General features: G+C 36.6%; 1 protein-coding gene across 2 annotated transcripts in view; it reads left to right on the forward strand.

Moving 5' to 3' along the window:
* Positions 1 to 617: 617 nt before the first annotated feature.
* LOC131065755 (uncharacterized) overlaps positions 618 to 27105 on the forward strand; it is a 57308-nt gene continuing 30820 nt past the window's right edge. Inside the window, exons 1-3 of one of the 2 annotated variants that reach the window (XM_058000387.2) lie at positions 618 to 945; positions 1035 to 1160; positions 11603 to 11700. In XM_058000387.2, the coding sequence (XP_057856370.1) occupies positions 778 to 945; positions 1035 to 1160; positions 11603 to 11700 (392 nt within the window). In that variant the 5' untranslated portion in view covers positions 618 to 777. The remainder of the gene's footprint in view (positions 946 to 1034; positions 1161 to 11602; positions 11701 to 27105) is intronic. The other variant, XM_058000386.2, reaches the window with a different exon arrangement.

Here is a 27105-nt window from a genome sequence, read left to right on the forward strand (position 1 = left end):
AAAATGACAAATGGGTGAAAAAATGGAACATGAGTATACAAGAATGCCTAGACACCAATGAAGAAATGCAAAAAATTGTGAAGGAAAAATTCAAGAGTATGGACAAAACAAAATAGACATAAAAGCATCTATTATATCACAAAATTCAACCCCATAGGAGACCATGATGAAAAAGCCTACATAGGTGTGAATATTAAATGGAAAGAAAAAATGCTAATGACTTAGTTAAGAACCAACTCTCATTACTTGAGGTGTGAAATAGGTAGATGGATGATATCTAAAGAAGAATAAGAAAGGAGAATATGCCTCTTTTGCAACATAAGAGTAGTAGAGACGGAGCGATATTTTGTCATAGAATGTCCAACATACAATGACATTTGTGCTAGTTATAGAAACATTTTGAAAATAAACAATTTAAACACTTTATTTGAAGAAACAAAACTCAAAAAACAACAAACTTATTGATCGAAATTCCTTAAAAAAAACGAATCTAAAAAAAAATTACATATTATTTAAAATCTTGATACCCTATTTTTTTTTGAAGTCCCATAAACTGCTTTGGCCTCCTTATTAAAATCTTCCATTTCATTTCATTTCTATAAAATGTAAATAATAACATACGCGCGAAAATGTAAAGCATACTTGGCCGTATTAAAGACAGCCCAAAGCCACCACCCTGCAACTACACCACTCATCAATTTGTAGAGGGAACGACGAACCGGTTTAGGGGTTTGGGTTCTACCGTATGGCAGGGAAATCCAAATGCAGGACAAGTAGATGGAAAGGTTCGCTTGGTTGAGTACTCAGAAACGTTGGATTCAACAATGGAAAGGGTGCGAGAAAGTTAAGTGGATATTTGAAGGATTTGCTTCCTTTGATATTGATGAAAGAGACCAAACCCTCTTGTTTGATACAACACTGGCACTCCCTCATCCAGCCCAACTGGTACGTTTGCACTCTGTATGTATGTCCATCGCTTATTTGTTCTTTAATTGGCTTTCACACTTGATGCCCGCTTGTGATTTGGGTTTTAGGCATTACGTGTGGGACTTGTCATGGAAGGGCGGCAGCAGCAGCAGCAGGAGGACTTTTGCAGTGGAATGGAAAAGCTGCTTCTCTCATTTGACAATTCCAATCCCTTTGTGTTAGAAATTCCACAAGTATTCCCTCAAATCTTACTTGGAATTATTGATCTCATTTCCTTTAAACTTCATTCTATTACAAGAACCTCTGGAAATATAAATGTCAAAAGTGAATTTTTATTCGATTCCGTTTATATGCATTGACACAGTAAGCTGAAAATGTAAATAAAATTCAATTACACGGATTCAAAACCCGAAAATATGGAAAATTATGGCAAATTAAAAAATGAAAAAGTGTAAAGCAAATGGCAGAGTTGATTTGTTTTTCGAGAAAAAACGGGAAAAGAAAAGGGGTATAACCCGCATTATAAATGGGTGTTCTTATTCCCTTTTCCTGAAAATCCTGGTTTTTTTAAAAATACCCAGCGAAAGAAAAAAATGGTGTGCCAGTTTGCCCCGTCATGCCTTGACGACCTGTCTATACGTTTGCTCCTGAGTAACTGCGTTCCTTTGGCCGTTATTTTACTTCTGTAATTCATACAATGTGAGATGTGAGTAAGCTTTTTTCGGCTTCAATTCATGTGACCTCACATGGCATTGCTCAATAAGCCATGGACATTGCTCATTCTAAACTTCAATGGGTGTGTGCTGGCCAAAATCTCTAATTTTACTAGAATCTTTTCATTCATTATCATGGACTGAAAATTCCATGCTTTTTAAATCCTATACTGTCGGACATAAATAAATGAATAAGAAGCAGATGGAAAAAACAAATAAAACTGCACTATTACAAAGCAACTTTATGAATGTGGAGAAAACTCTGAAGAAAACCATTCAAAGGCATGTTGCAGTGATTCAGTAGAGGATTTTTTGCCTAGATATGATGGAGGTCCATTCTCTGGGAAATCATCGAGCTTAGGTTCCTTCCAAGATGCATTCTTCAAGACTACAGGGAAATATATAGAAGCTTTTGAAGAGCATCATAAAGATAGGATCCATGGAACAACCTACAAATCTTAGTTTGAGGGCTTCTTCGTAATCAATTCATAAGTTGGTGTTTTCTATTGAGAAAAGCTTTCACCTATCCCATTTGGAAGATGGTTTTTATTTGGAAATGTGAGGTTATGAGGATTTTGCTTTCACCTATAGATTTGGTAATCACCTGTATTTTCAAGATCGAAATGAATGGTCCTTATTAGCCCAGTATTGGGATCATTTCATTCTGAATGACATTCTTATTAGTCCTTTTGTGCAAGTGTTTTTTGTTCTTCTTCTGCCCACAGGTTTTTTTTCTCTTCCTTTTGACTGTTCATCATATCTGAACAAAACCTAAAAAACAATTAAAAAGCAAATGTAGTGAAACGTTATCAAAATTTTGATATGAGAATATTAATTAGTTTTTCTCTCCTTTTTCTAGTGTATATTTTGCTCTATTCCAGCTTAGACGGGGCCTGCAGTTCAAGCCCCAGAGATCCAAGTCTGTACGTTTGAGGTCCCAAGAACTTTGATGGATCTGAATGAGGAGTTATATGGAAAAGGGGCTTCCATTGCAAAATAAATGGGTTGCAATTGCAGTGGATTGGGAGCCTTTGGGTGGGGCATTCGAACCTCAGGGTGGGGCATAGACATTCACGTAGCAATTACAGGCTCCCTTTCTGACCATAAAGATAACTTAGGATCTAATCTCCCTCCATTTTTACTTTATTCTGAAAGGTTCAAGGTGCTCCGAGAGATAGCAGTGCACACAAAGGCAAGAGACATCTCTGCGTATCCAACCACAAATTGTGTAAGAACCTACCAAGGGTTCTCAACTCCGACAACGGGGGTTTAGTTGAACCTGTTGCGTTTTATGTTTTGTATTTTGCAATTTCTAACAACAAGGCTAGTTTTAAACAAATAGTATGCAAAAAGCAACATTGGAAAGAGCTGGAAATTAATTGAACTTCATAAAAATTAGGATTATCAAACCCTTATTACATCCAATTTGCATAAACACCTTCAATAAAGAAATCAGACAAGACCAGGAAGATTTATTGTCGAATACTTCAGATTTAAGAAACCTCTTATTTATCCTTGCTGCCGTACAACAGCAAATAATAACAGCAAAATTATTTATCAGTCCAAACTATCTGGAATGGTGAGTTTAGCAGCTCAAACTGAAGCTACCAGCTAGGCGTCTCCTTTAGGATTTATTTCAGAATTTTTGGACTCCTCCTTCAACAAAATCGTACCCTTTCAAGGAAGAAAGGTACGGCAGATCTGCAGGCTGTACATGCACAAAAACCCCAGCTGTAAACACACTTATTTCTGCCTCTATTCTGACTCTGTGGCTGCAATTAATCCTTTGCATAAAAATTAATAAAACCCTTTCTAATCTGCCCACTCTTGGTTTCTGGATAAAACCAACTGAAAGCAAAATCAACTGATATTTCACAGCCTCCAATGCTGCTGCACAGAAATCTACCGTTTTCCTGTACCGATACCTTCAGATCATCTGCAGGAAGAAACTCCTGCTGAAACCCTCAAGCCAAAGTCTCCTCAGAGCAAACTCAATATCAAATCTTCACATCCCGAAAAGAAGACCTAAAAACTTCTTTTATCTCTTCCCTTTAGGGTTTGGCGCTATTCCCAAGAAAAGTACGATTTGGCAATAAAAGATGTTTTTAACTTTTAATATTTATTTTTGACTATTGAAGCTTCAAAAATAAATCTCTTTTTAGTTTAATATAAAAGTGGTCCCATCCGATGAGAAATAGACCCTCACTTAAGTTATAACTTAAAGTGACTTTAAAATATTAAAACATTAAAGTTTGCCATTTAATATTTAATTAAAGTAATTAAATATTAATCTTTCTAAGTATCCATCAGAATTGTCTGCCGTCAGGACTGGAGATTGCCAAGCCATACTCTGCCACTGCCCAACCCACTGGCTAAAAATAGTGGGATTGCTAAAAATAGAAAGTGTCTCAAATGGAGTCCTAAAGACCTCAAATGAAAGCTAGTCCTGTAATGCTCACTCTGAAGATGAAGAATCAATCTCCGGGAGACCCTCTAACCAACCTCATCAGCCTACGAGGGTCAGTGATTGGCTAATCTACTTAGCTGACAGATGTCAACTAGAAGGGGACATCACAGTCCACCCCTCCTGAAATTGCTTGTCCTCAAGAAATCTCAATTCCGGATGCTGTAAAATTTCCTCGCTCTCCCAAGTAGCATCCTCTACCGGCAAATCCTTCCATTTCACCAAGTACTCTGTGATAGTACGTCTTTTGAAATTCCTCTCCCTGAACTCAATGATAGCCTCAGGTACAAGTATCAACTTCCCCTCATCATCCAGGGGTGGTAAAACTGTAGACAGAACAATTCGGTGTCCCAACGCCTTTTTGAGACGTGACACGTTAAACACATTGTGTACTTTGCCATCTATCGGTAAATCCAACTCATAAGCCACCTCACCTATACGCTTGGCCACTCTGAAAGGGCCATAATATCGTGGCTTGAGCTTCTCTGCTCCACTCCTCTTGAGAGTAGACTGCCGATATGACTGCAACATCAAATACACCATGTCTCCTACCTCAAATGACCTCTCTGTCCTCTTCTGATCAGCATATTGCTTTTGCTGATTCTGTGCCTTCGCTATATTCTCCTTAAGAGTCTTCACAATGTCCTGCCTCTCCTGTAGCATGTCTCCCGCACTAGGCACCCTACTGTCACTCAGCAATAAATCCATGAAACTAGGAGGCTCATGCCCATACAGTGCTGTAAATGGTGTCATCTGAATGGACATGTGGTGTGTGGTATTGTAACAATACTCATAGAGGTAAATCCACTTCACCCACGCCTTTTGCTGCCCTGAAATATAGTTCCTGAGGTATCCCTCCACCCATTTATTAACTATCTCAGTCAAACCATCAGTCTGAGGGTGGTAACTGGTGCTCGATGTAAGCTCGGTCCCACAGAGTTTGAAAAGCTTCTGCCAAAAGTGGCTCAAAAACCAAGTATCCCTATCACTGACAATAGTCCGAGGCAAGCCATGTAGACTGAATACCTCTCTGAAGAACAACTCTGCTACGTGAATAGTTGAATAAGTGGTGGTAATCAGATAGAAGTGGGCATACTTCGTCAAACGATCCACAACCACAAATATGCAATCACGTCCCTGTGCTCTCGGCAACCCTGTGATGAAATCCATAGATAGACATTCCCATTTCCTGTCAGGAATTGAAAGTGGCTGAAGTAAACCAACAGGGTATGTATGCTCCTGTTTATTCTACTGACAAACATGGCACTCTCTAACATACTGTAGAACATTTGCCTTGAGCCCTTTCCAAGTGAAGCGCTCACGAACCTGTCCGTAGGTTTTGAAAAACCTGGGATGTCTAGCGATCGGTTCATCATGAAAGAACCGCAGTACCCTACTCCTCAACTCTGATCCTGGGATCGAGTACACTCTCCCCTTGTAAATGATCAAGTCATTTACAACTGTATACCTGCTGTCCACTACTGATCCCTCTATTACACCTGGAACCCAGCTATCTTTGGCATACTCTGCCAATATAATATGCTGCCAATCCTCTGCTATCTGGACCATAGAACTCAGGTGGGGACGACGTGACAAGGCATCTGCAACTACATTCTGCGTGCCTTTGATATAGGAAATATCAAAGTTATAAGCCTGAAGTTTGCTGACCCACTTTTGTTGCCTGTCATTTAAGTCACGCTGCCCAAGGAAATGTCTCAAACTATTGTGGTCAGTTTTAATTCAGAACTTGCTGCCCACTAAGTACTATCTAAACTTGGCCAGTGCATGCATTATGGCCAACATTTCCTTATCATAAATGCTGTAAATCCTCTCAGGTCCACGGAGTTTCCTACTCTCATATGCAATAGGGTGCTTGTCCTGCATAAGCACCGCCCCAATGCCCTCACTAGAGGCATCACATTGTAACTCAAATGACTTCGAGAAGTCAGGTGTAGCAAGTAGTGGATATGAAGTCGTGAGCTCCTTGAACCTATCAAAACACTCCTGGGCCTCAGGATTCCATAAGAAGGCACCCTTCTTCATCAAGTCTGTCAAAGGTGCTGCATGGCGTGAATAACCGTTAACAAAACGGCAATAGAAACCACATAGGCCCAAGAACCCACGCAACTGAGTAAGGTTCACTGGAGTAGGCCAATCTACAATAGCACAGATCTTCTCTGGATCCATCCGCACTCCCTCTGCATTGATAATATGGCCCAAGTACAATAACTCAGTCATTCCAAGGTCACATTTGTATTCCTTGGCATACAAGGACTCCCTACCCAGAATGCTCAAAACTGTATCTAAGTGACTGAGGTGCTCCTCCCAAGTACGAGTGTAAGCCAGTATATCATCAAAGAACACCAATACTGATTTCCTCAACTGATGTCTGAAGACTTTGTTCATTGTGGACTGGAAAGTAGCAGGTGCATTGGTTAGCCCAAATGGCATAACCACAAACTCAAAATGTTCATAATGACAACGAAAAACAGTCTTTTCAATATCCTGCTCACGGACACTAATCTGGTGATAGCCTGATCTCAAATCAATCTTTGAAAAATAACAGGCACTATGTAACTCATCTATGAGCTCATCAATACGTGGAATGCGATATCTGCTTTTGATAGTTTGCTTATTAAGGACCCTGTAATCAATACACATCCGCAATGTGCCATCCTTCTTCTTCACCAAAACAACTGAAGAAGCAAAGGGGGAATTACTAGGCCGAATATGTCCCATAGCCAGAAGCTCCTGTATGGTTTTCTCTATTTCATCTTTCAGGCGCTTCGGATGTCTGTATGGAGTAATCATTACTGGCTTCGCACCCTCCTCTAGCTCAATGATGTGCTCAAAACCCCTATTTGGTGGCCTCCTTGATGATATGTCGCTGAAAACCTTGTTATGTTTGGTTCTCAGTATCTGAATGTCAGGATGATATTCAACTTTCTGAGCATCCTGTTGTATAGGCATAATCATACACTCTGCTGCCCACTCAGTTTGATCTTGGCGTACAAGCCTCTCCATCCGCCTGAGTGTAATCATCCTAAAGTTGCTATCCTTAATAGCTTTCAGCACATGTGTCTTTTCATCAACAGTGAAAGACATCTCCATCTCCTGCAAGTCAAGTGTAAACTTGCCTAGTTCATGCAACCACCTCATTCCAAGGACCAAATCTGTATCACCCATCTAAACCACATAGAAATCAGTTTTGAACTCATAATTGTTTACACACAATGGGAGTTGTGTAATCGTCCTGTTACTCTTTAAAGTGTAACCATCTGCCACCCTCACACGGATGCCCTCAAACTCCTCTGTTTGGATTCCTCTCTTCTCAACTAACCTGGCATCAATAAAGTTATGTGTGGCTCCGGTATCCAGTAGGGTAATAACTTTTTGACCAACAAGTACTCCTCTCATTCTGAATGACCCTTCCTGCTGAATACTAGTGAGAAGTGCCTCCTTAAGGTGTTCATCTCCTTCTGCATCCATCTTGTCAAGTCTCGGAGGACCTTGTGTGTCATTTTCAGCCCCTAAATCATCATAACCAGCAGGCTGACCGTCTTGATCAGATTCTGAATCTTCATAATATGCCCACATTACTCTGTTTGCCTTGCCCTTAGGCCTCAACGGACAGTCATGGTTGGCATCATATGGACCTTTGCAAAAAAAACATAGTTTTTTCTGCCTCAAATTGTTAAGTGTCTCACGATCGGGGGGGGGGGGGGGGCTACCGTCTTCCCTTTGTAAGCATTTCTAAAGTCTGATTTTTCCTTCCCTTTGCTGTAATTCTTACTATCTTTGAAAGACGTTGATCCTTTTGACCCAAATTTATTCTGTGTGGCTGTCACATCCATACTTCGTGCATTTTTAATGGCAAGTAGAAGTGTTGGGGGATCAAATGCTTTGACCCAACCTCTCAAAGGCTCCATGAGTCCCTCTATAAACAAGACTACTAACCGCTGATTTGACATGTTATTTACCATGCATGATAATTTCAAAAACTCTTAAACATACACCTCCAAGTTCCCTGTTTGTTTCAACTGTGCTAACTCACGAAAGTAAGACTCTGGATCTTTCTTATCAAACCTCTCCACTAACAAATCAACAAACTCCTGATAGGTGGTAATCTCATCATGTTGGAGAGTGATGAGTCCATTATGCCACCACTCATGTGCAGTACCGTCCAATTGTAAGGTTGCAAACTTAATTGCATCCCTTTCAATCATGGGTCTCAGTGTGAAGTATGTATCTAGTTTATGGATCTGGGACCTAGCTGTAACTGCACCGCTGCCATCATAATAAGGAAGAGTGAGCTTGCTTGTGGCAAACTCAAGATCTCTATGTTGGAAACGAGGCCTCCTCTCTTGCCTGTTTCTCTCTACCTCCCGTTTTTGCCTCATGAACTGATCAAAATTCAGATTCTGCCTAACATCAGGTGGAAGAAGACTCCACTCATCATGTACAGTCATGACATTATCAACAAAGACAGGCTTTGCCTTAGCTCTAGCAACATCCTCAAGTTCCTCTACTAAGAAATTAGGCCTTGAAGGCCTGTCAACTGTGTGCGTAGCTGCCTTGTGAGGTCTAGGAATATTGGCTACACTCCTATTATCCTCTGGTTCCTGATTGTTTCGGTTTGGAGGATTCATACGCTCCATCATGGTGGTGAGTGCCTGTAAAGCCTGAGCAACCTGCTGCTGCCCCGTAGCCATAGTCCTAAAAAATTCTCTTGTCTCCTCATCCTCAGCTCTGTGGCCTTTGGGTGGGCTGCCTATATGCCTATCACCCATAGTGTCTGACTGCCTGTTAAGACTGTGTTCTCCTTCAAGGAGGGCTCTTCTGCGTGTGTAATACCTGTGTGAACCCGCTTCTTGTGACTGCATGTAACTTGCAAACTCTTAGGATGGCAGGATTTAGCTCTGATACCACTGTAAGAACCTACCAAGGGTTCTCAACTTAGACAACGGAGGTTTAGTTGAACCTGTTGCATTTTATGTTTTGTATTTTGCAATTTCTAACAACAAGGCTAGTTTTGAACAAATAGTATGCAAAAAGCAACATTGGAAAGAGCTGGAAATTAATTGAACTTCATAAAAATTAGGATTATCAAACCCTTATTACATCCAATTGGCATAAACACCTTCAATAAAGAAATCAAACAAGACCAGGAAGATTTATTGTCAAATACCTCAGATTTAAGAAACCCCTTATTTGTCCTTGCTGCCGTACAACAACAAATAATAACAGCAAAATTATTTATCAGTCCAAACTACCCGTAATGGTGAGTTTAGCAGCTCAAACTGAAGCTACCAGCTAGGTGTCTCCTTTAGGATTTATTTCAGAATTTTTGGACTCCTCCTTCAAGAAAATCGTACCCTTTCAAGGAAGAAAGGTACAACAGATCTGCAGGTTGTACATGCACAAAAACCCCAGCTGTAAACACACTTATTTCTGCCTCTGTTCTGACTCTATGGCTGCAATCAATCCTTTGCATAAAAATTAATAAAACCTTTTCTAATCTGCCCACTCTTGGTTTCTGGATAAAACCAACTGAAAGCAAAATCAACTGATATTTCACAGCCTCTAATGCTGCTGCACAGAAATCCACCGTTTTCCTGTACCGATACCTTCAGATCATCTGCAGGAAGAAACCCCTGCTGAAACCCTCAAGCCAAAGTCTCCTCAGAGCAAACTCAATATCAAATTTTCACATCCTGAAAAGAAGACCTAAAAACTTCTTTTATCTCTTCCCTTCAGGGTTTGGCGCTATTCCCTAGAAAAGTATGATTTGGCAATAAATGATGTTTTTAACTTTTAATATTTATTTCTGACTATTGAAGCTACAAAAATAAATCTCTTGTTAGTTTAATATAAAAGTGGCCCCATCCGATGAGAAATAGACCCTCACTTAAGTTATAACTTAAAGGGACTTAAAAATATTAAAACATTAAAGTTTGCCATTTAATATTTAATTAAAGTAATTAAATATTAATATCTCTCTAAGTATCCATCAGAATTGCCTGCTGTCAGAACTGGAGACTGCCAAGCCATACTCTGCCACTGCCCAACCCACTGGCAAAAAATAGCAGGACTGCTAAAAATAGAAAGTGTCTCAAACAGAGTCCTGGAGACCTCAAATGAAAGCCAGTCCTGTAATGCTCACTCTGAAGATGACGAATCAATCTCCGGGAGACCCTCTAACCAACCTCATTAGCCTACGAGGGTCAGTGATAGGCTAATCTACTTAGCTGACAGATGTCAACTAGAAGGGGACATCACAAATTGATACAACTTAGGTGAGCAGCATAACCTCTAGCTATCGTTGATGAAGAGAGCCTTCAGAGTTAGCATGTAGGCAGTGATATTTGTGACACATCAGGAACTTCACAGTCTTGAATGAGACCAGGGAATATAGGGAAAGTATTTAGACAAGCACAAACAATTTGATTAAGCTCTGGAAGTAGACAAGCTATCCTACACTAGTTGCGAGTTCACAGACAATTGTTGGAGAGGATGGAGATGACAAGGACCCATACAAAAGAATGATAAGTTAGGTGGGATCTTATTAAATACTTGAGGCTCAGAAAGTGAAAGGCTAGCATCCTCCTCTACCCTCAATATTACAAAAGCTTCATCCACAACAGCTATTCCATCTGCTACTACCACAATTTCGGTACACACGACTGTTGTCTTTTCCTCCTTCCACTCTTCTACACAGATTTGTTCCACTTTCACTTCCTCTACTATAGCCACACACTGATTCTTCTTCATCCAAAACTCCCAATTTTTTTCTTCCAACCCATTCAAGATTGTGTTGTCCTTGACATTTTCTTCATATATGCTACTAGATGCCACTGCTCTGTTTTCTGTCACCTCCTTTATAAACATTCCAATTCTACCATTCTTTTCCTCTCATTAAACCACACCTGCACCCATTTTTTCAAACTCACAACCCATTTGCTTCACAACTTCTTTTGTCCACAAGATTCAAGTGCTTACCTTTACTTCTACGGAGTTGCAAACTCCCCCTTCATCCTGTGCATTGATCTCTTCTTAATCTTCCACTCAATTCACTATTGGCATTTCTAATTCCATGGAGTCACAAATGGTCATCAATGGTCAAACATAAGTTTCCACTCCATCAACATCAACACTACCATTACTGAATTTCTTCTTTGATTCCCTGTTTCCTCCCCATCTCCTCCTTTGGCCTGGACCCTACACAAGAAACTTTTGATAATTTCAAATTTAAAAACATCTTATTTTTAATTATTAATTTTATGTATTTTCTTTCTCCTATCAGTATGTACTAATTGCTTCCTTAGTTGTTTTTCCCAGAATCACTTCTGATGCATTCATTATCTACATTTATGCTTAACCATTGAAGCCCTAAACATCAGTTCTTAATCCGGCAGAATGCTTATGAATTTCTATTTTTTTATTGATGACTAATCCGTCTTTTTTTCTGTGTGTTTTTTATCTGATTCTGGCATTGTAGGTCAAGAGTATTTCTGTTAGGTCCGAAGATACTGCTTGCTGTTCTTGCCAAATAAAAGCAGTTTCTAAGAAAGAAATATGCGAGCCTATTCAAGCTTGGTAAGTGCCAAAGTCTATGCATCATATGATTGAGAGGTCTTTGTTTTTATTCATAAGGGATCACGAAAAAAGTTTTTTTAGAAAATTAAATATATTAATAGAAAGGAAACCTTGCTGAGATCTATACAATCAAACAAACAGGAGTTTTGATGACATTTTTTCTATTTTTTTGGATGATGAAATTCATGAATTTCTCCAAAGTACTTGTTTATTTGTGCTACCATTCTTCTTGACACTAGCATTTCATCCATGTAGGATCAAACAAGACTATTTGCACTTGTTTATTATATATGGCTCAAGAGTTAATTGCTTTAGGTTTACCCTCTTGTTATGCGTGCATTTCTTTAGTTTTCACTGTACAACAGTTTTTTCATAACTTAGAGAACTTTTATCCTGTTATTTGCTATTATAATTGAGTGAACTTTTTAAGTCACATTGATATATTCTTGGTCATTTGTGGATATTTACTAAAATGCATTTATTTCCTAACTGAAGTATATCTCAAAACTTCACAAGCTTTTGTTGATCAATGACTATGTCAAAATATTAGCTTAATCATCTGTCTAGTGATAGGTGGCTTTAAAGGGACCAGAATATTCTCTATTTTGAATACATGGTATAAATCATTATGTTTTTGGGTGTATCTATATTATTTGTTTATGATAGACCATACATAGTTTGAAAATGTTGACTTGGCATAGACTCAACAACCCAAAAATTTGACCCAGATTTTGCAAAATGCAGCAAAAAAGAAAAAGAAAAATTACACACACAAGAAATAGAGAACATGAAACTCTAATTTGATTATCAATTTGTCATAATTCAAACATTACATGTATGACTCTCAAATGCTCAAAATTTGAAATTTCAAAGTTTCGAAGTCAAACAATACATTGTGATACAACCAAATTATAAATAATAAGTGCATAAAAGAACTCTAACTATCTATATCTCTTTTTACTTCCCTCTTCTAGTGTAACTTAATTTTTGGGCCTCAAACTAGAAGGTAAGTCGGTATCAAAATGATGATTGATTGTTTCCTAAAAGATGTCTTTGTTTTAGTCCAATTTAAGAAGATCTTCATCTGTAAGCATGGCATCACTATATTCTTCTGTGACAGTCCAATTAGCAAAAGGATTGTTGGCATTCAAGTCAGTGGCATCATGAGGAGGACACTTCACCTTAATTATGTTATTGCTTTCATAATCTAGGTTTTGCAAACAAAGACGAGGTATTTGAGGTGCTCTCGAGTCAACGTATTTCTCTTTTTCATGTGAATACTTTCAAATAAGCTCCATTTGGTATTCACATCAAGAAGCACTACTGGGTTGGGACAAAACATGGATAGCTAGCCTTTAAAGATTTGGTGTGCCAACACTACAATTCTCTCATCATAAATCTACAAAAAGAGTAAAGAACTATAATTATTAAGCAAAAAAATTAGAGTTTGTTCAAACTTTCAAGTTTATTGTTTATAGTTTCTACTTCTAGTATTAAGCTGAAAATTAAAGGATTATTGCTTTATTTGGTTATTGTTTTTTCTTCGTTTGATTGCTTGAGCTAAAGAAAGGAACCTCCCCTTTTCACCCTTGTAGAACTTCATCTTATCAAAAACTTAATCTCGCATCTCATTAGCTGAACCATCTTATCAATGCATGTAACCATGTCTGCCATGACGTCCTCATTAGCTGTAAATTTATCAAAGAACTTTAGGTTCAAGTATTAGTTCAATACATGTATCAGCTGGTGGAGTTAGTTTGTCCATCCGTGATCAATGAGGCACCAAATGATCTCATATTTTCTTTTGTTTCCACCATAGTAATTTAAAATGGCCTTTTTGGCCCTATCCATGGCCTCATAGTGGTAACTCATTGGCATATGATCCCTATCCACCAAATTAAGAACACCAAATAGATAATTTTTATGTTAAATAAAAATCTATTTGCTGGTCTTATGCATATGATCCCTATCTGTTATAATTTAGACAACGTTCTCAACCCCAACCTCCTAGATCACCTTGTCCAATAGATTGCACAAAGTCTCAGCATTTATAACTTAATGTGAGGCATTTATGAACTTCAAGAACACCAATGTGCCATCAGAAGCCACTAAAAAGTTAAGGAGAGTTGTATTCTACCCATCTTTCGATTCATCTAATAAGATGTTGCTCTTTTTCCCTCATAATTTCCTTTGCTCATGAACTAAAAGTTGTGTATTTTTTATGGCTTCTTCTAGCAATGGCCCACTCAAATATTTAGTTGGAGTCTTAAATCTTTTCCCAAAAACTATTAATGCATTCACTGATCCTTCCAAATATGGTCTGTTTGCCACATGGAAGGGTAATTTATTAGAGCACTCTAAAGTTTTCCATTGCCATCCTAGCACCATGGTGTTTTTCTTTATTCCAAGTGGTTCCTTTAAGTGAAGGTTGTGCTTCTATGACATTGTGTGGAATAAGGAAATTGGGTGTTGGTCAAGAAAGAAGATGGCTAGAAGTAGAACTCTTAGGAGTGTCACTAGTAGAGGAAAGTGGATGACTAATGTTTGGGGGCAGCAAAGGAATTTGTAGATGAATTAGGATTGGCATTCATCACCATTGCCATTGCCTCCTTTTCTCTCATCTTTTCTATTTTTTTCATATTGTAACTAGCAAGTAGGGCATCCATTTCTCTTGTATAATCTTTGGACACTTTAATGCATGCCTTCATTTCATTTACAAGTATTTTAGCAAGGTGAAATTTTTATCTATTAATTCCTCGTCATAAAAAGATAGTAAGCATTATAACAAACTTGGCCATTGATAGCACCTAACGCCCCATACTTCCATGTAGGGTTTTTTCTACCAATCATTTGTGTTGAACTTAACATTGCTAATTTTAACATAGAAAATATATTAGTAGGGTTTTGAAAAAATATTATTGTAAAATGAAACATTTATTAGAGAAAATAGATTGCAAATATAATAGAAAAATGTTAGGAAATGAGTGTAGGGTGGGGGGAATGGACAAAATTTTCCCTAGGTTTTTAGATTTTGTAATTTCAAAATCAAAAAAGGAAAAAAAAATAGATGCATATTGGATTGAATCTTTGAAGGCATCTTAAAAATCCTTCCAATATCTTCTCTTAGTGATTTTCATCATGCCAATGTGGAAGGCACCTTGTCTTGAGTGAAATAAGAGCATGTCCAAAAGTGGACTAAAACATTTAAAATCACGTGGGTATTTTAATCTCGTTGCTAGCCAAGTTTGTGACATGAACTTGCATGTCATTGTGGAAAATTTGACCGAGTTATTGATGAAAAATCATTGAGTATTTGGTTGACTTGGTCTCAACTTGGCTCACTTGTAGTGTTGACATGGTGTAGTGTGCGAAAAAACTAGTTAGTTTTTGATTAAAGATAAAATAGGTTTTAAAGGGACTCAAAACCCTTCACAAAGAAATGTTGCCTAAAAGATAAGCATAGCCAACAGACAACCAATCATTAGTGAACCAACACAAAACAAGACAGCAAAAAAGAAACAGAACACACTACGGTAACTCCTTAAGAGTCTTAACTACTTCATTGTCCTATTGAAATAAGCAATTATGAAGGTTGACCACCTCTTGCAACTCTTTCTTCTGAGCTTCAAAGGGTTTCCTGGAATGACTACAAGTGCAAGCACTCGGTCCCTGCTCAGTCGAAGAAGCACCCTGTTTACGTTTAACCAAAAACTCACTAGCATTGTCAACACCCTTAGGCATCCCATCAGATCCTTTGCACTCGATTATTGACCTTTTCATTAAGAATGTGGAGCCCTTCTACGCAGTTCTCAATTGTTGTCTGGCTCACTTTCACAACCTTCTCCAGCTTTTGCTGAACCTTCCGAATTTTATCTTCCAACATTTTGATGCAGCCCTCGTACTCATTCTTCATCAGGCTAACGTCCTTAGTCACATCTTCCATCTTTTTTGCTAATGTACTGCGCCACATCCTCCATCTTTTTTGCTAACGTACTGCGCTACATCCATTCTCAAGAGACTACAGCTTCACATTAATCTGATTAATTTCAAGAAAAAACCACTTGGACAATTTGAATTGGCCCACAACATCCTCCTTAGCCAGACCAAACAAATTGTAAATTTTCTCCTGATTGCTGTTAAGGAAAAACAAAAAAAAACTAGCTAGTTGTTCAAGTGAATTTTTAATCTATGTCATAGACCAAGGGCTTAGGCTGCTCTAGACAAACTTGTTGCGGAGCCCATTTCCTCCAAACAAAATGCTATGTTGGTATAGTGGCACCATGATCATCCCTCTTATAAATAGATAGAGAAATTAGAGATGGTTTCTTTCCGAGTTGATAAATATGCTTTAAACCATAGATGGGTACATGAAACTTTAATCATGTTGATCATCAACACAATTGGTGTTTGTAAATGCCTTAGAATGATTTGTTCTCATAGAATTATGCTTCAAATTATATTGATATGTGTTAGCACTTTAATTTGTCCTTTCTATGAGTACTCAAATTGGAATAGTGTGCGAGGAAGTCCTTTTTTCCAAATTTGAAAGGGAAGTTTCTTGGTCTAATCTACTCGTGAAATATAAAAACAAATGAACTAGATTGTTACTTATACACACTATATAATTATCATATGGTTTTTTGCAGGTGAATAGAATATTGACAAGAAAACTAAAAGTATTTTTTTGATGTTGAAGGTTGGAGCACAAGACTGAAAGAACTTTATCTCTCTATTCTTTAATCATAATTTTGGCATTGTAGGTTGAGAGCATTTCTTTTAGGTATGAAAATATTGCTTTCTCTTCTTTCCAAATAAAACAATTTCTTAAAAAGAAACATGTGAGCCTATTCAAGCTTGGTAAGCTCCAAATTCTATGCATCGTATGATTGAGAGGGCTTCACTTTTATTCTATAATGGATCACAATAACAGATTTTTTCAAGAAAATTAACTATACTGATAGAAAGAAAACCTTGTTGTGATCAATATGATCAAACAAATATGAGTTGGACAATGAAGTTCGTGTATTTCTCTGAAGTACTTGTTTATTTGTGGTATCATTCTTCTTGACACTAGCATTTCTTTCATTTAGGATCTAACAAGACTATTTGCACTTGTTTATAGTCTTGTTTATTTCTTATGGCCCAAGCATTAATTGCTTCAGTTTTGGCCTCTTGTTATGTGTATCCTAGTCTTTGCTATTACAATTGAGAGGAAATATATAGTTACATTGACATATTTTTGGTTATTTGTGGACATATAATAAAATGTCTGTATTTCCTAACTTATCACAAAACTTCAGAAGATTTTGCTGATCAATGACTAGGTCAAAATAGTAGCTTAATCATCTGTCTACTTATAGGTGGCCTTGAAGGGACTAGAGTATACTAAATTTTGAACACATGGTAATTAATTCCCACATGCTTTGATGTAATGCCCCTTTTTGAGTGAAAAATTAATTGCTCAAATAATCGATGTACTTTATTCATGAATATACAACGTATATATAGAGAATTACATGACGGTGTTTTACAAAGAACAAACTGTTTAACTGAAGCTTCAAATTGAAGCTAAAAAGCTAAATATGCTTAAAAAGCAAAAAACTAAAAACGAAAAAGCTACCTACGCCTTCTAATAAAAGAAGCAGTAGTTACACTAAGACGACAACTAAGATGACCATTATAAATATAATATTATTTTAATACCCTCCCTAATGGTCATCGTACTCAATACCCTACAGAAGACATTGCAGGGCTTTTGATCATAGACGCAAAGAAGGCTGCCTCTTCTCTTCAAAACACTCTGCTGTTGTGGAGACCCTCCCAAAATCTGTAGAATGTTAATGATCAAGAATACTAGAACTGTCCAACCTAATGTAATCCTCAGAAGCCTGAAACCACGATTTCGAGGAAAAATCAGCAAATCTTCCGAAGAGCAACAAACACGATCTTGACAAAAACCGCAAAAACTTTTGTAGATGAGCATTGAGCATTGTTCACTCTAGCATCTCCAAAATAGACTGCAAGATACCATAATTGTAGATGTTCGCCCCAACAACGCCAGGTGCGACCGAAAACAGATTGCAACAAACCACAATTTTTGTGGAAAGAAACGTCAAACCCTTAAACAGGAACCCTCTAAAAGAGAATTCACAATTTTTGAGGACAAAATCAACAAACCCATAAACCTAAGGTTACAAATCATCGTTTTTGTGGAAAAAATGGTAAAACCTCAGATTAACAAAATCCCATGCGAACATTGCAAATTACAGATGATTCCAAAAAAACCAACAAACAATTTTTTAGGAAAAAATTGTGAAAACCCTCAAACAATTTTTTAGGAAAAAATCGTGAAAACCCAGAATAATGTTTTTAAGGGAAAAAATTATAAACCCCAGAAATAATTTTTAAGGGAAAAAATTATAAACCCAAGAAATAATTTAAGGAAAAAATTATTAAAACCTAGAAAAATAATTTTTGTGGAAAAAATTATAAAACCCAAGATAATTTTTTTGGAGAAAAATTATAAAACCCAAAATAATTTATTTAGGATTAAAAAATAAAAAAAAACCTCAAATAATTTTAAAAAAATAATAAAAAAACCCTAGTATTTTTTTCGGCGAAAAAAAATCAGAAAACCCTGAATACTCCAATGTGGCGAAAACACAGGAAGAAACAACGCCATCGCACAAAGAGAAAAGCCAAAAACGTGCAACCTGGAAAACGTCAGAAAAATAATGAAATCGCGAACTAAAGCCTGTTCACGCAGGAGATCACGTCTGTAGAAATCGCAAACTGGAACTAGAAATCGCGAATTGAAACCAGAAATTGTGCGGATAAAATTGAAATCTGCTGAAAAATTTCCGTTGCAGAAATAAACCCTTCTCGGCGTCACCAAAAACCCTAGCCATCGATAGAAATCAATCCGTTGTGAAAAATCTGGGATTGTAAAAAAAATTGCGACTGCAGAAATTAACCCAACTATAAAAAAAACCCCACTGCCGCACAGAAACACAAACCTGAAAAATAAATTGCTATCGCCCACAAAATGCAAAAATCGTGCATGGTGAAAAAAATGTACCCTTCTTCAGAAATTCATAGAGAAAAAATTTGTGAACGCTATTTTTCTTGAGAAAAAAAAATCCGCCTAGAAGATTCCACGAATTTGTCCTGCATAAATGTGACCCAGAAATTTTTTCAGAAAACCCACGATAATTTCAGACCAAAAAACTTTCGAAAATTGCACCATTGAAATTTTTTTTGGAAATAAATTCCAGGCAGTAAGACAGGTGAATTTTATTTAAAAAATTCGCCATACCCTAAAATAGCCCATCGACATGCTCTGATACCATGAAAAATTAATTGTTCAAATAATCGATGTACTTCATGAATATACAACACGTATATAGAGATTTACATGACGGTGTTTTAAAAAGAACAAACCGTTTAACTGAAGCTTCAAACTGAAGCTAAAAAGCTAAATATACGTAAAAAGCTAAAAAGCTAAAAATGAAAAAGCTAACTAAGCCTCCTAATAAAAGAAGCAGTAGTTACACTAAGATGACAACTAAGATGACCATTATAGAACAAATATAATATTATTTTTAATACTGAGGAGTAGTTGGAAGTGACCATTTAGCCTATTTTATTCTTGTAGGCTAAAGTTGGGATATAAGCTAAGCTGCTGAATGGTGGGATTTTTCAGGCGATTCCAGGTACGAAACGTACCTGAATTGGATTCTGAAATGAGTCTCTTGTGGTGCATCCAGGGTTCATGTTTTTAGATGCCGAAATGTTTAGTAATTCTAGTTTGATCTTTTTAAAACTAAATTTAAATTAGTATGTTATGTTTCAAAATTTGAAATTTGTAATGGTTTTGTTTAGCATATCTATTGGTATATGACATTCTAAACTTAATTCTATTTGATATATGAACGTACCAAAAACGTATCCAACCCCCCAAAAAACTTTTGCCATACCAACATTTCATACCCACGTATCAGTTCCCGTTCCTGTACCTGATTCGGCGACTAAGGATATACGGGATTAAACTTATTTAATGTTATCCAATAAAGCACATTTCATAGGTAAATTTATTTAATTACTTCAATAAAGTGACTTAAGTGAAAAATTAAAAGGAAATACTAAATTCGCTTTATTAATGGGCTTTAATGATTAATTTTAAAGGAGGAATTTGAAAAGACCTTTGTGAAAGTTCTTTGGGTTATTAAAAAAAGAGATTTTGGAGCTCATTTCTTCATGCTTGGCTTACTTTCTTATTTCTAGATTTTGGGTGAGCTTCTTGTGGAGTAGAAACCCTAGGACAAAAGCCCTAAGGGCAATTGGTTTCAGTATTGAAAGACCTACCTTAGGTGGTTACAGGTGGAGTCATACAGATTTTGCACTTGGATTTAACATTGGGAGATTACGAAATTTGTGAAGTCTTGTTCCAAGACAAATTTTAGAGTTTGGAGTTTGAAGGTTGCTAGGAAAGACTTGGACGCCATGATAAAATGAGCAATAGAATGTTGGGCAATTTATTCCTTGGTACTGGGCGATAGAAAGATATTATTGTGGCGTGAGTCTATGGGAATGTTTGACTGAAAATCTTGGTTGCTGTCCTTTGTATTCGCATTAAGGATTCATCCCTAGTTAGACTTGTAGAATGGAAATAGTTTGCTGGCCATTAATCTCCATTGGTGGTGTGAATAACTTCTAGGCTAGTGATTGGAATTCTATGCTAGCAATGCTAGCATGAGCAGTATGAAGAGCAGGCCGTATGCAATATTGCAGCCTTCATAGTGGGTGATTAAACACTAATGTGCTGGACATGGGGATATATGAGTCAATTTTCATGAGTATGGGAGTCATTTGCTAATTCAACCTTCATTTCTGCTGGAACATGGTAATCTGTAGCATATTCTGTGGTTCGTGGGAAGATTGCAGACTATTCTTCTTGCTGTGACAAACCTGCAGCCCTTTGCCTAGCTGGGCGATAGCATTTTTCTGAACTATTTGACATCACGCAGGCGTCTTACATTATTAACACTGTTGGAAGTGCCAAACCTGCCATTATAAAGGTTGGCAACTGAGTTATCTGCTTCTATTTTGCATTGGATAGTATTTGAACAATATCTCTGTAGTCTGTTTCAAAACAGCAATATGTATTGAATGAAAAGCTCTGTGATCAATATCATCTGTTGAACTACTCTTTACTGAATGTTATATACATTTGTAATACATATCTATGCATGCAATGTTATTTAAATTTAAGCCTGCAACAAACATTTCTATATTTTCAAATCAAACTATTTGAAGGGAATCGTGCTCACTGAGTTTGGAATAAAAAGTGCAAATGCAAAAAAAAATTGGTGCAAAATATGGCAAGGGATATTACATTTGAGTAGGTATGCATCATTATCTTTTATTAGATCATAGTTTGAAGACTTGGTGTAGACTAAACCCAAAATTTTTGACTCAGGCTTGGTGAAATGCAGCAAAAGAAAAATAGAGAACACGAAAGTCTAATTTGATTATCAATGTGTCACAATTCAAACATTACATATTTCATATGACTCTCAAATGCTCAAAATTTCAAATTTCAAAATTTTAAAGTCAAACAATGCTTTTTTAATACAATAAAATTATAAGTAATAATTGTATAAAAGCTCTATAATTGTTTACATATGTTGATATGTCAAAATAGAACGAAATACTTCAATACAAAAAAAAATACAACCAAATACAATCTGCAGCTTTCTCCCCCCCCCCTCTCCAATTGTAACTTGATTTTCGGGCCTCAAACTGGAAGGAAGTAGGAAGCAAAATGATGATTGATTGTTTCCTTACAAATGTTGCTCCTTTCTCTATTTCAGCAAGATTTTCATTACTAAGCATGACATCACTATGTTCTTTGACGGCCCAATCAGAAAAATGATTGATGTCATCTATGTTGATGACACCAAGAGGAGGACCCTTCACCTTTAGTGTGTTATTGCTTTCACAATTTAGGATTTGCAAACAAAGACAGGGTCATCGAGGTGCTCTTGGGTCAAAATATTTCTCTTCTTCATGTGAATGCTTTCAAAAAGGCTCTAATTGTGTTCATACCTAGAAGCACTACTAGGTTGGGACAAAACATAGATAGCTAGCCTTTGAAGATTTGGTGTCTCAATATCTTAATTCTCCCATCTCAAATCTACAGTTTTATTTAAACTATAATAATTAAGTGAAAAATTAGAGCCTGTTCAAACTTACAAGTTTCTACTTGTAGTATTAAGCTAAAAATTGAAGGAATATTATTTTTACCTACCTGTCATTTTTCTTGTCTTTGAATTGCTTGAGGTGAAGAAAACAGCCTCCCTGTGCACCCTTGTAGACCTTCATCTTATTCAGAATTTTTTCTCTCATCTCATCATCTAGCACCAATTTATCAATTCATGAAACAATGTTTGCCACAACCTCCAAATTGCCCTTAAATGTATCAAAGAAGTAGAACTTTGGATCTAGGTAGTAGGCAAAGACATGTACCGGTTGGTGGAGTTGGTTGGTCCATTTATGATCAATGATGCACCAAAGGATCTCATATTTCTTTTGTTTCCATTATAGCAATTCAAAATGGCCTCTTTAGCACTATCCATGGCCTCGTAGAGGTAACCCATCAGCTTGCCATCCCTATCCATCAAATGAAGAACCTTGATCAAAGGTTTTGTCCCCAAAAAATTGGAAACAAATTCAAAATTATTACAAAATTAATGTAATGTCCCCTTCTTCAACTTAGGAGTTCGGAGGGAACCCTTTAGTCTATTTCATTCCAATAGAGGCTGATTTGGGTGTTTGGAGAGGGAATATTGCATTTAATTAAATTTAAATCATCTTACATTATTATTTTATGGACTAATTTAATTTAATCAGTTATTTTATATAAAAGATGACTATTTGTGTTAAAGTGACTTTTCAGGGACCCAAAAGTGAATTAAAAATTAAATGGGGTCACTTTATGCAAAATAAAATTAGTTCTCAAAAGTTCATAGGTGGGATATAAAAGGAGGTTGCAAAAAAGAAATTTAATATCTTTGGTCATTTCATTATTCATATTTTCTCATTGTGAAGTTTGGACTTCTTTGGTCAACTCCACTAGGACAAAGACCCTAAGGAGCTTTAAAGGCTCACAAAATCGCCGCTCCCTTGTTGTGCCTACCAAAGGAATCATACCAAGTGTGAAGGCACAAGGTGAGACATGGGAGACAAACAAAGTGACTTGTAGGGTTCAGCTCTGTCAAGGACAACATTACCAGACCTGCAACATTTATTGCAAATACGTTTATACGTTCAACGTCAATTGTATAAATCTCTTGAACCAGCTGCCTTGTATCAGCAATTTGTTTTTAATTTTATATAAGGTTAGAGATTGTGAATTTAACTCTGGTTTAGTATAAAAATCTGTTCTCTGATAATCATTGGAATCAGAAGATTATAGCAGATATTATATGATATGAACAGCTATATTTCATATTTGCAGTAGTTCGTGTCATTGACATCATTATAGTTTCAATCTATGCATGAAATTTTGTCAAACAATTATGCATCATTCCTGCGAAACTTGCAAACCAAGAAAACAAACATTATATGAACACAAAGGAATCAGTAAGGGTCTTTACAATTAACCTTCCCCTCCCCCCAAAAAAACAACAGGTAGATAATTGTGTATAAAATTTATGTTCATATATGTTATTTGAGTACCTCCTCTGTATTTTTCATTGATAATTCATCAAAAACTGTTCTTGCAGCCTTTTCCCCGTTGTTTTTTTGGCACATGAAGAATTCATCTATGAATTGGATACAAACATTTTCTTGAGAGATGGAATTCTGGTAACATGGATCTTCTTATTTGTGTTCATGTGGTAAGGTTTTTGTTCAAACATTGACACAAATTTAAACATGAACACTTTCAAACATAGATATTCATTATTGCTAACTTTACAAACTCTCATACCTACAACACAATAATCTAACCTCAGCTTGAACGAAAACTTTTGCAACATAAATCTCGCACAAATTCTCATTATAGTCTATGCGCTAAAGGCATTTACGTATAAAGAAAAGCTTTAAAGGAGACAAAAATAATTAAATAATGCCTTTAAAGCTCCTTTAAGTCAACCCTAATCTGTGTCCTTTGAAAAGACGCAATAATCATTCCAAATAGCGTGAAATAGTCTCCTTTCATCTGCTTTATCATTTTCTTCTAAAAATAGGTTGCCTATGTCAAAGAATGGCTATGTTTGACATTTTTTCCTTTAAAACACTTAGGTTTGGTGTTGATACTAAACTTGGGCAATTTTTCTTTGAGTGGCTTTGCTGCAAAAACCAATGTACCCTTTGTTTTGTGTTTTACTTGAGTGCCTCTCACTTAATGTCATGCCCCTTTTTCAGAATTAAATTAATTGGGAGAACGGATATCCTATTTCTTCATTTCCCATAGGCTAAGGCATAAAGTTAGGGAAATGATTGATAATAATATTTTATGTACAAATTTATTATTATTATTATAAGGTCCCTAACTGGGTCATCATAAGGCCTCATATCGTATTTCAATTAAAAAGTGTTTTTTTGAGGGAGTTTTAGGAAAGAAAAGGAAATTCAAATTAAGAGGTCCAAAATGAATTTATAAAAGGAGGGTGAATTGATCAAGTCGATCATCCATTTGTTTTGGTAATAACATTTTTATCCAGACCTTAAGCATATGTCTTCATTTTCTCATCCATGGACAAAAACTCTTGGTGTGTGAGAATTTGAGGATGAAAAGCCTATTGGTTTTCACTTGGCCCTGGATGATGAAAATCTTCTTGGTTTCTAGTTGAGATTAGAGGATGGAAACCTTTTTGTCCAAGTGAGGGATTCCATCTAGGGATCATGTCGGTGTTGAATTTTGTAAGTTTAGTTCTAGATTCAGGTAAATAAGGATCATGCTGGGGGATTTCATTTGCATTGGAAGTTGTGGACAAGTTGCCAAGGAAAATTGTCAAGTTTGCAGAGGAATTGCTGCTTCTGCCATTGTCTTCACCGTACTTCTTTCCAGGTGGCCATAAAGTTTGAAAACCATTCTATTTGTCACCTTTGAACTGCTCTTGCATTCGTACAACAATATGAAACCTATGAGTGGGCATTTTAATATATAATATTCAGGAAATTGTTGTATTAGCTATCTGGTTTAGTATATTAGCATTTGTAATTGTTCCAACAGCTGTAATAAATTAAAAACCAGATTTGCCAAAAGGACTTATCATTTAATTTTAATGTTTTTTGTTATTCTTTATTGTTGCATGGAAAAGGAATCACAAAAAGGCAATTTTGATTAAAATTTGGAAAAAAAATATTATAGTTGTATTAGAGCTTTGATCTTGCTAGGCTATAGGGTTAGTTCTAACTTTTAATGCAGCCAGGGAATGAGAAATTAGATTTTATGAGAGGAAACAAAGAAAGTTACAGAATCAGGGTGATGAAATAGAAGTAGAAATGGGGGAAAGGAGTATGAAGAGAAGGTAGATATCCAATATAATGCCATTGCCAATATGAGCCAAGGGTGAAAACAAATAATATGTCTCATGGCACTTATTACAGGCAATGCAGAATCTTAATATTACAAGGCCAGTTCAAATCCCTACAGGTGAAGGAAGTGCTACTGCAAATAACAAAACCATTGTGGGTTTTGCATCTAGGATTTTTTAGGCTAAATTCTTACAAAGAGAAGTACAAAGAGAAGAGCCAAATGAAGAAGAGAAATATTAAAATAGAGATAATTTTGTAGCTTATTTTGATGATATAGAGATCTTGGACTGAGAATTCATATAGAAACACCTCTCAGCAACTTCTGCACCATGAAAATGAATTGGACAAATGGATGAAAGAAGGCCAAATATAAACCAGCTTCATAGAGATTTGCAACACAGATTGGGTAAGTTAACAATTCTTACTTCTGATGGTTCAAATAAATGTACAACTTGTGTTTTGATTCAGAAATTATATGCGTATTTTTTCACCAAACACTATGTATAAGGAAGAAGTTATAAAATTTGCTACCTTTTATCTGAAATGCATAGCACACACGTGGTGGTGCTACAGATTGGTTACCTAAGGGCATAACTTGATTAACACATATGATGATTTCAGTAAGAGATCAATTGACAGTTTTGATAGAAAAGATTCAGAGACCCATTTCAAAGAGTTGTCTCAGCTGAGGCAGTATAACATTAAGGGCAGTCATGTGGCAAAATTCCAGAGATTATCAGTGATGGTTTAGGATGTCTTGAAAGGAGGCTTACTATGCTTTTTATGTAGAGTTTGACCAAACCTTTTGTTGGTGTAATTATTTATTCATGTTGGATATTATTACACCTTAAGTTTACTTAGGATAACGCATTTCATAATAGTCTGGGTATGAGACACTTGGGTGTTTGTGCCACATTGGGATAGTGTGTGTAGGAGAATTTCCACTTTTTGTGGTCTTGTTGTTACATTCCACCTTTGGTGGGTGATCCACCTCATGTGGAATATTATAATGTTTCTCCTACCTACCACACCTATTTCCTACCTACCCTTGTTTCTTATTGAGCTACATGTCATGTTTGTGTGCTCACATATCTATATAGCCTTGCCTATATAAGTAGGCTCATCTACATTGTATGTAACAACAACTAATTGAACAACAATTGGTCATTTATCTATTGATGAGAATATAGTTTATTCTTGTCCTATATTGTCTCTCTATTTTGTACTTTTCATTGAGCTCTTGATCTTGGCAAAATCTCACATGGTATCAGAGCCATTAGAGCGTCATTGATTTGTCTTTGAGAGACATTGTTGAAGGACGTCAAGAGACAGATCTGAGTAGCATCTTTTGGAGGCGTCCTAGACCAGATCCGACCTTGCCATCGTGTCTGGGTGGCCGTTTCCATAAATTTTGACTGTAAGTTTGACTATATTTGGTGAGGGAAATTTTTTTGCCTATTTGGCTATTGTCGTACGAATTTTGTAAAAAAAAAAAAATAAAATTTTTGCGATTTTAAAAAAAAATTTCTTATTTATTATTTTTCGCACTTTTTTTAATATTCATTTGAAAAAGTTTTTATTATCAAAACATTTTCAAAAAAAAAAAAATTTTTTTGGGGAGGGGTTATTCACCCCCACCCTCGGTACTCCGCATGCTGCAGTTTTGTGTGCAGGGGGTTTCTGTCGGCTGTCGTACTGGCCCAGTCCATCGTATGCTGCAGCATCTCCCGGCCTGTTCCCGGCGAACCGTCCTCTCTCGGCGGTCCCTTCTCTTCCGGCGACCGCCCGTGGTAGCTCCCGCTAGAGCCCATAGTCACTTCAGCGACGCCCATCTCCCCTCGACCAGCGACCCTGCAAACC

The sequence above is a fragment of the Cryptomeria japonica genome, chromosome 7 (genome assembly GCF_030272615.1).
Source record: "Cryptomeria japonica chromosome 7, Sugi_1.0, whole genome shotgun sequence".
In the NCBI taxonomy this organism is placed as follows: Eukaryota; Viridiplantae; Streptophyta; class Pinopsida; order Cupressales; family Cupressaceae; genus Cryptomeria; species Cryptomeria japonica.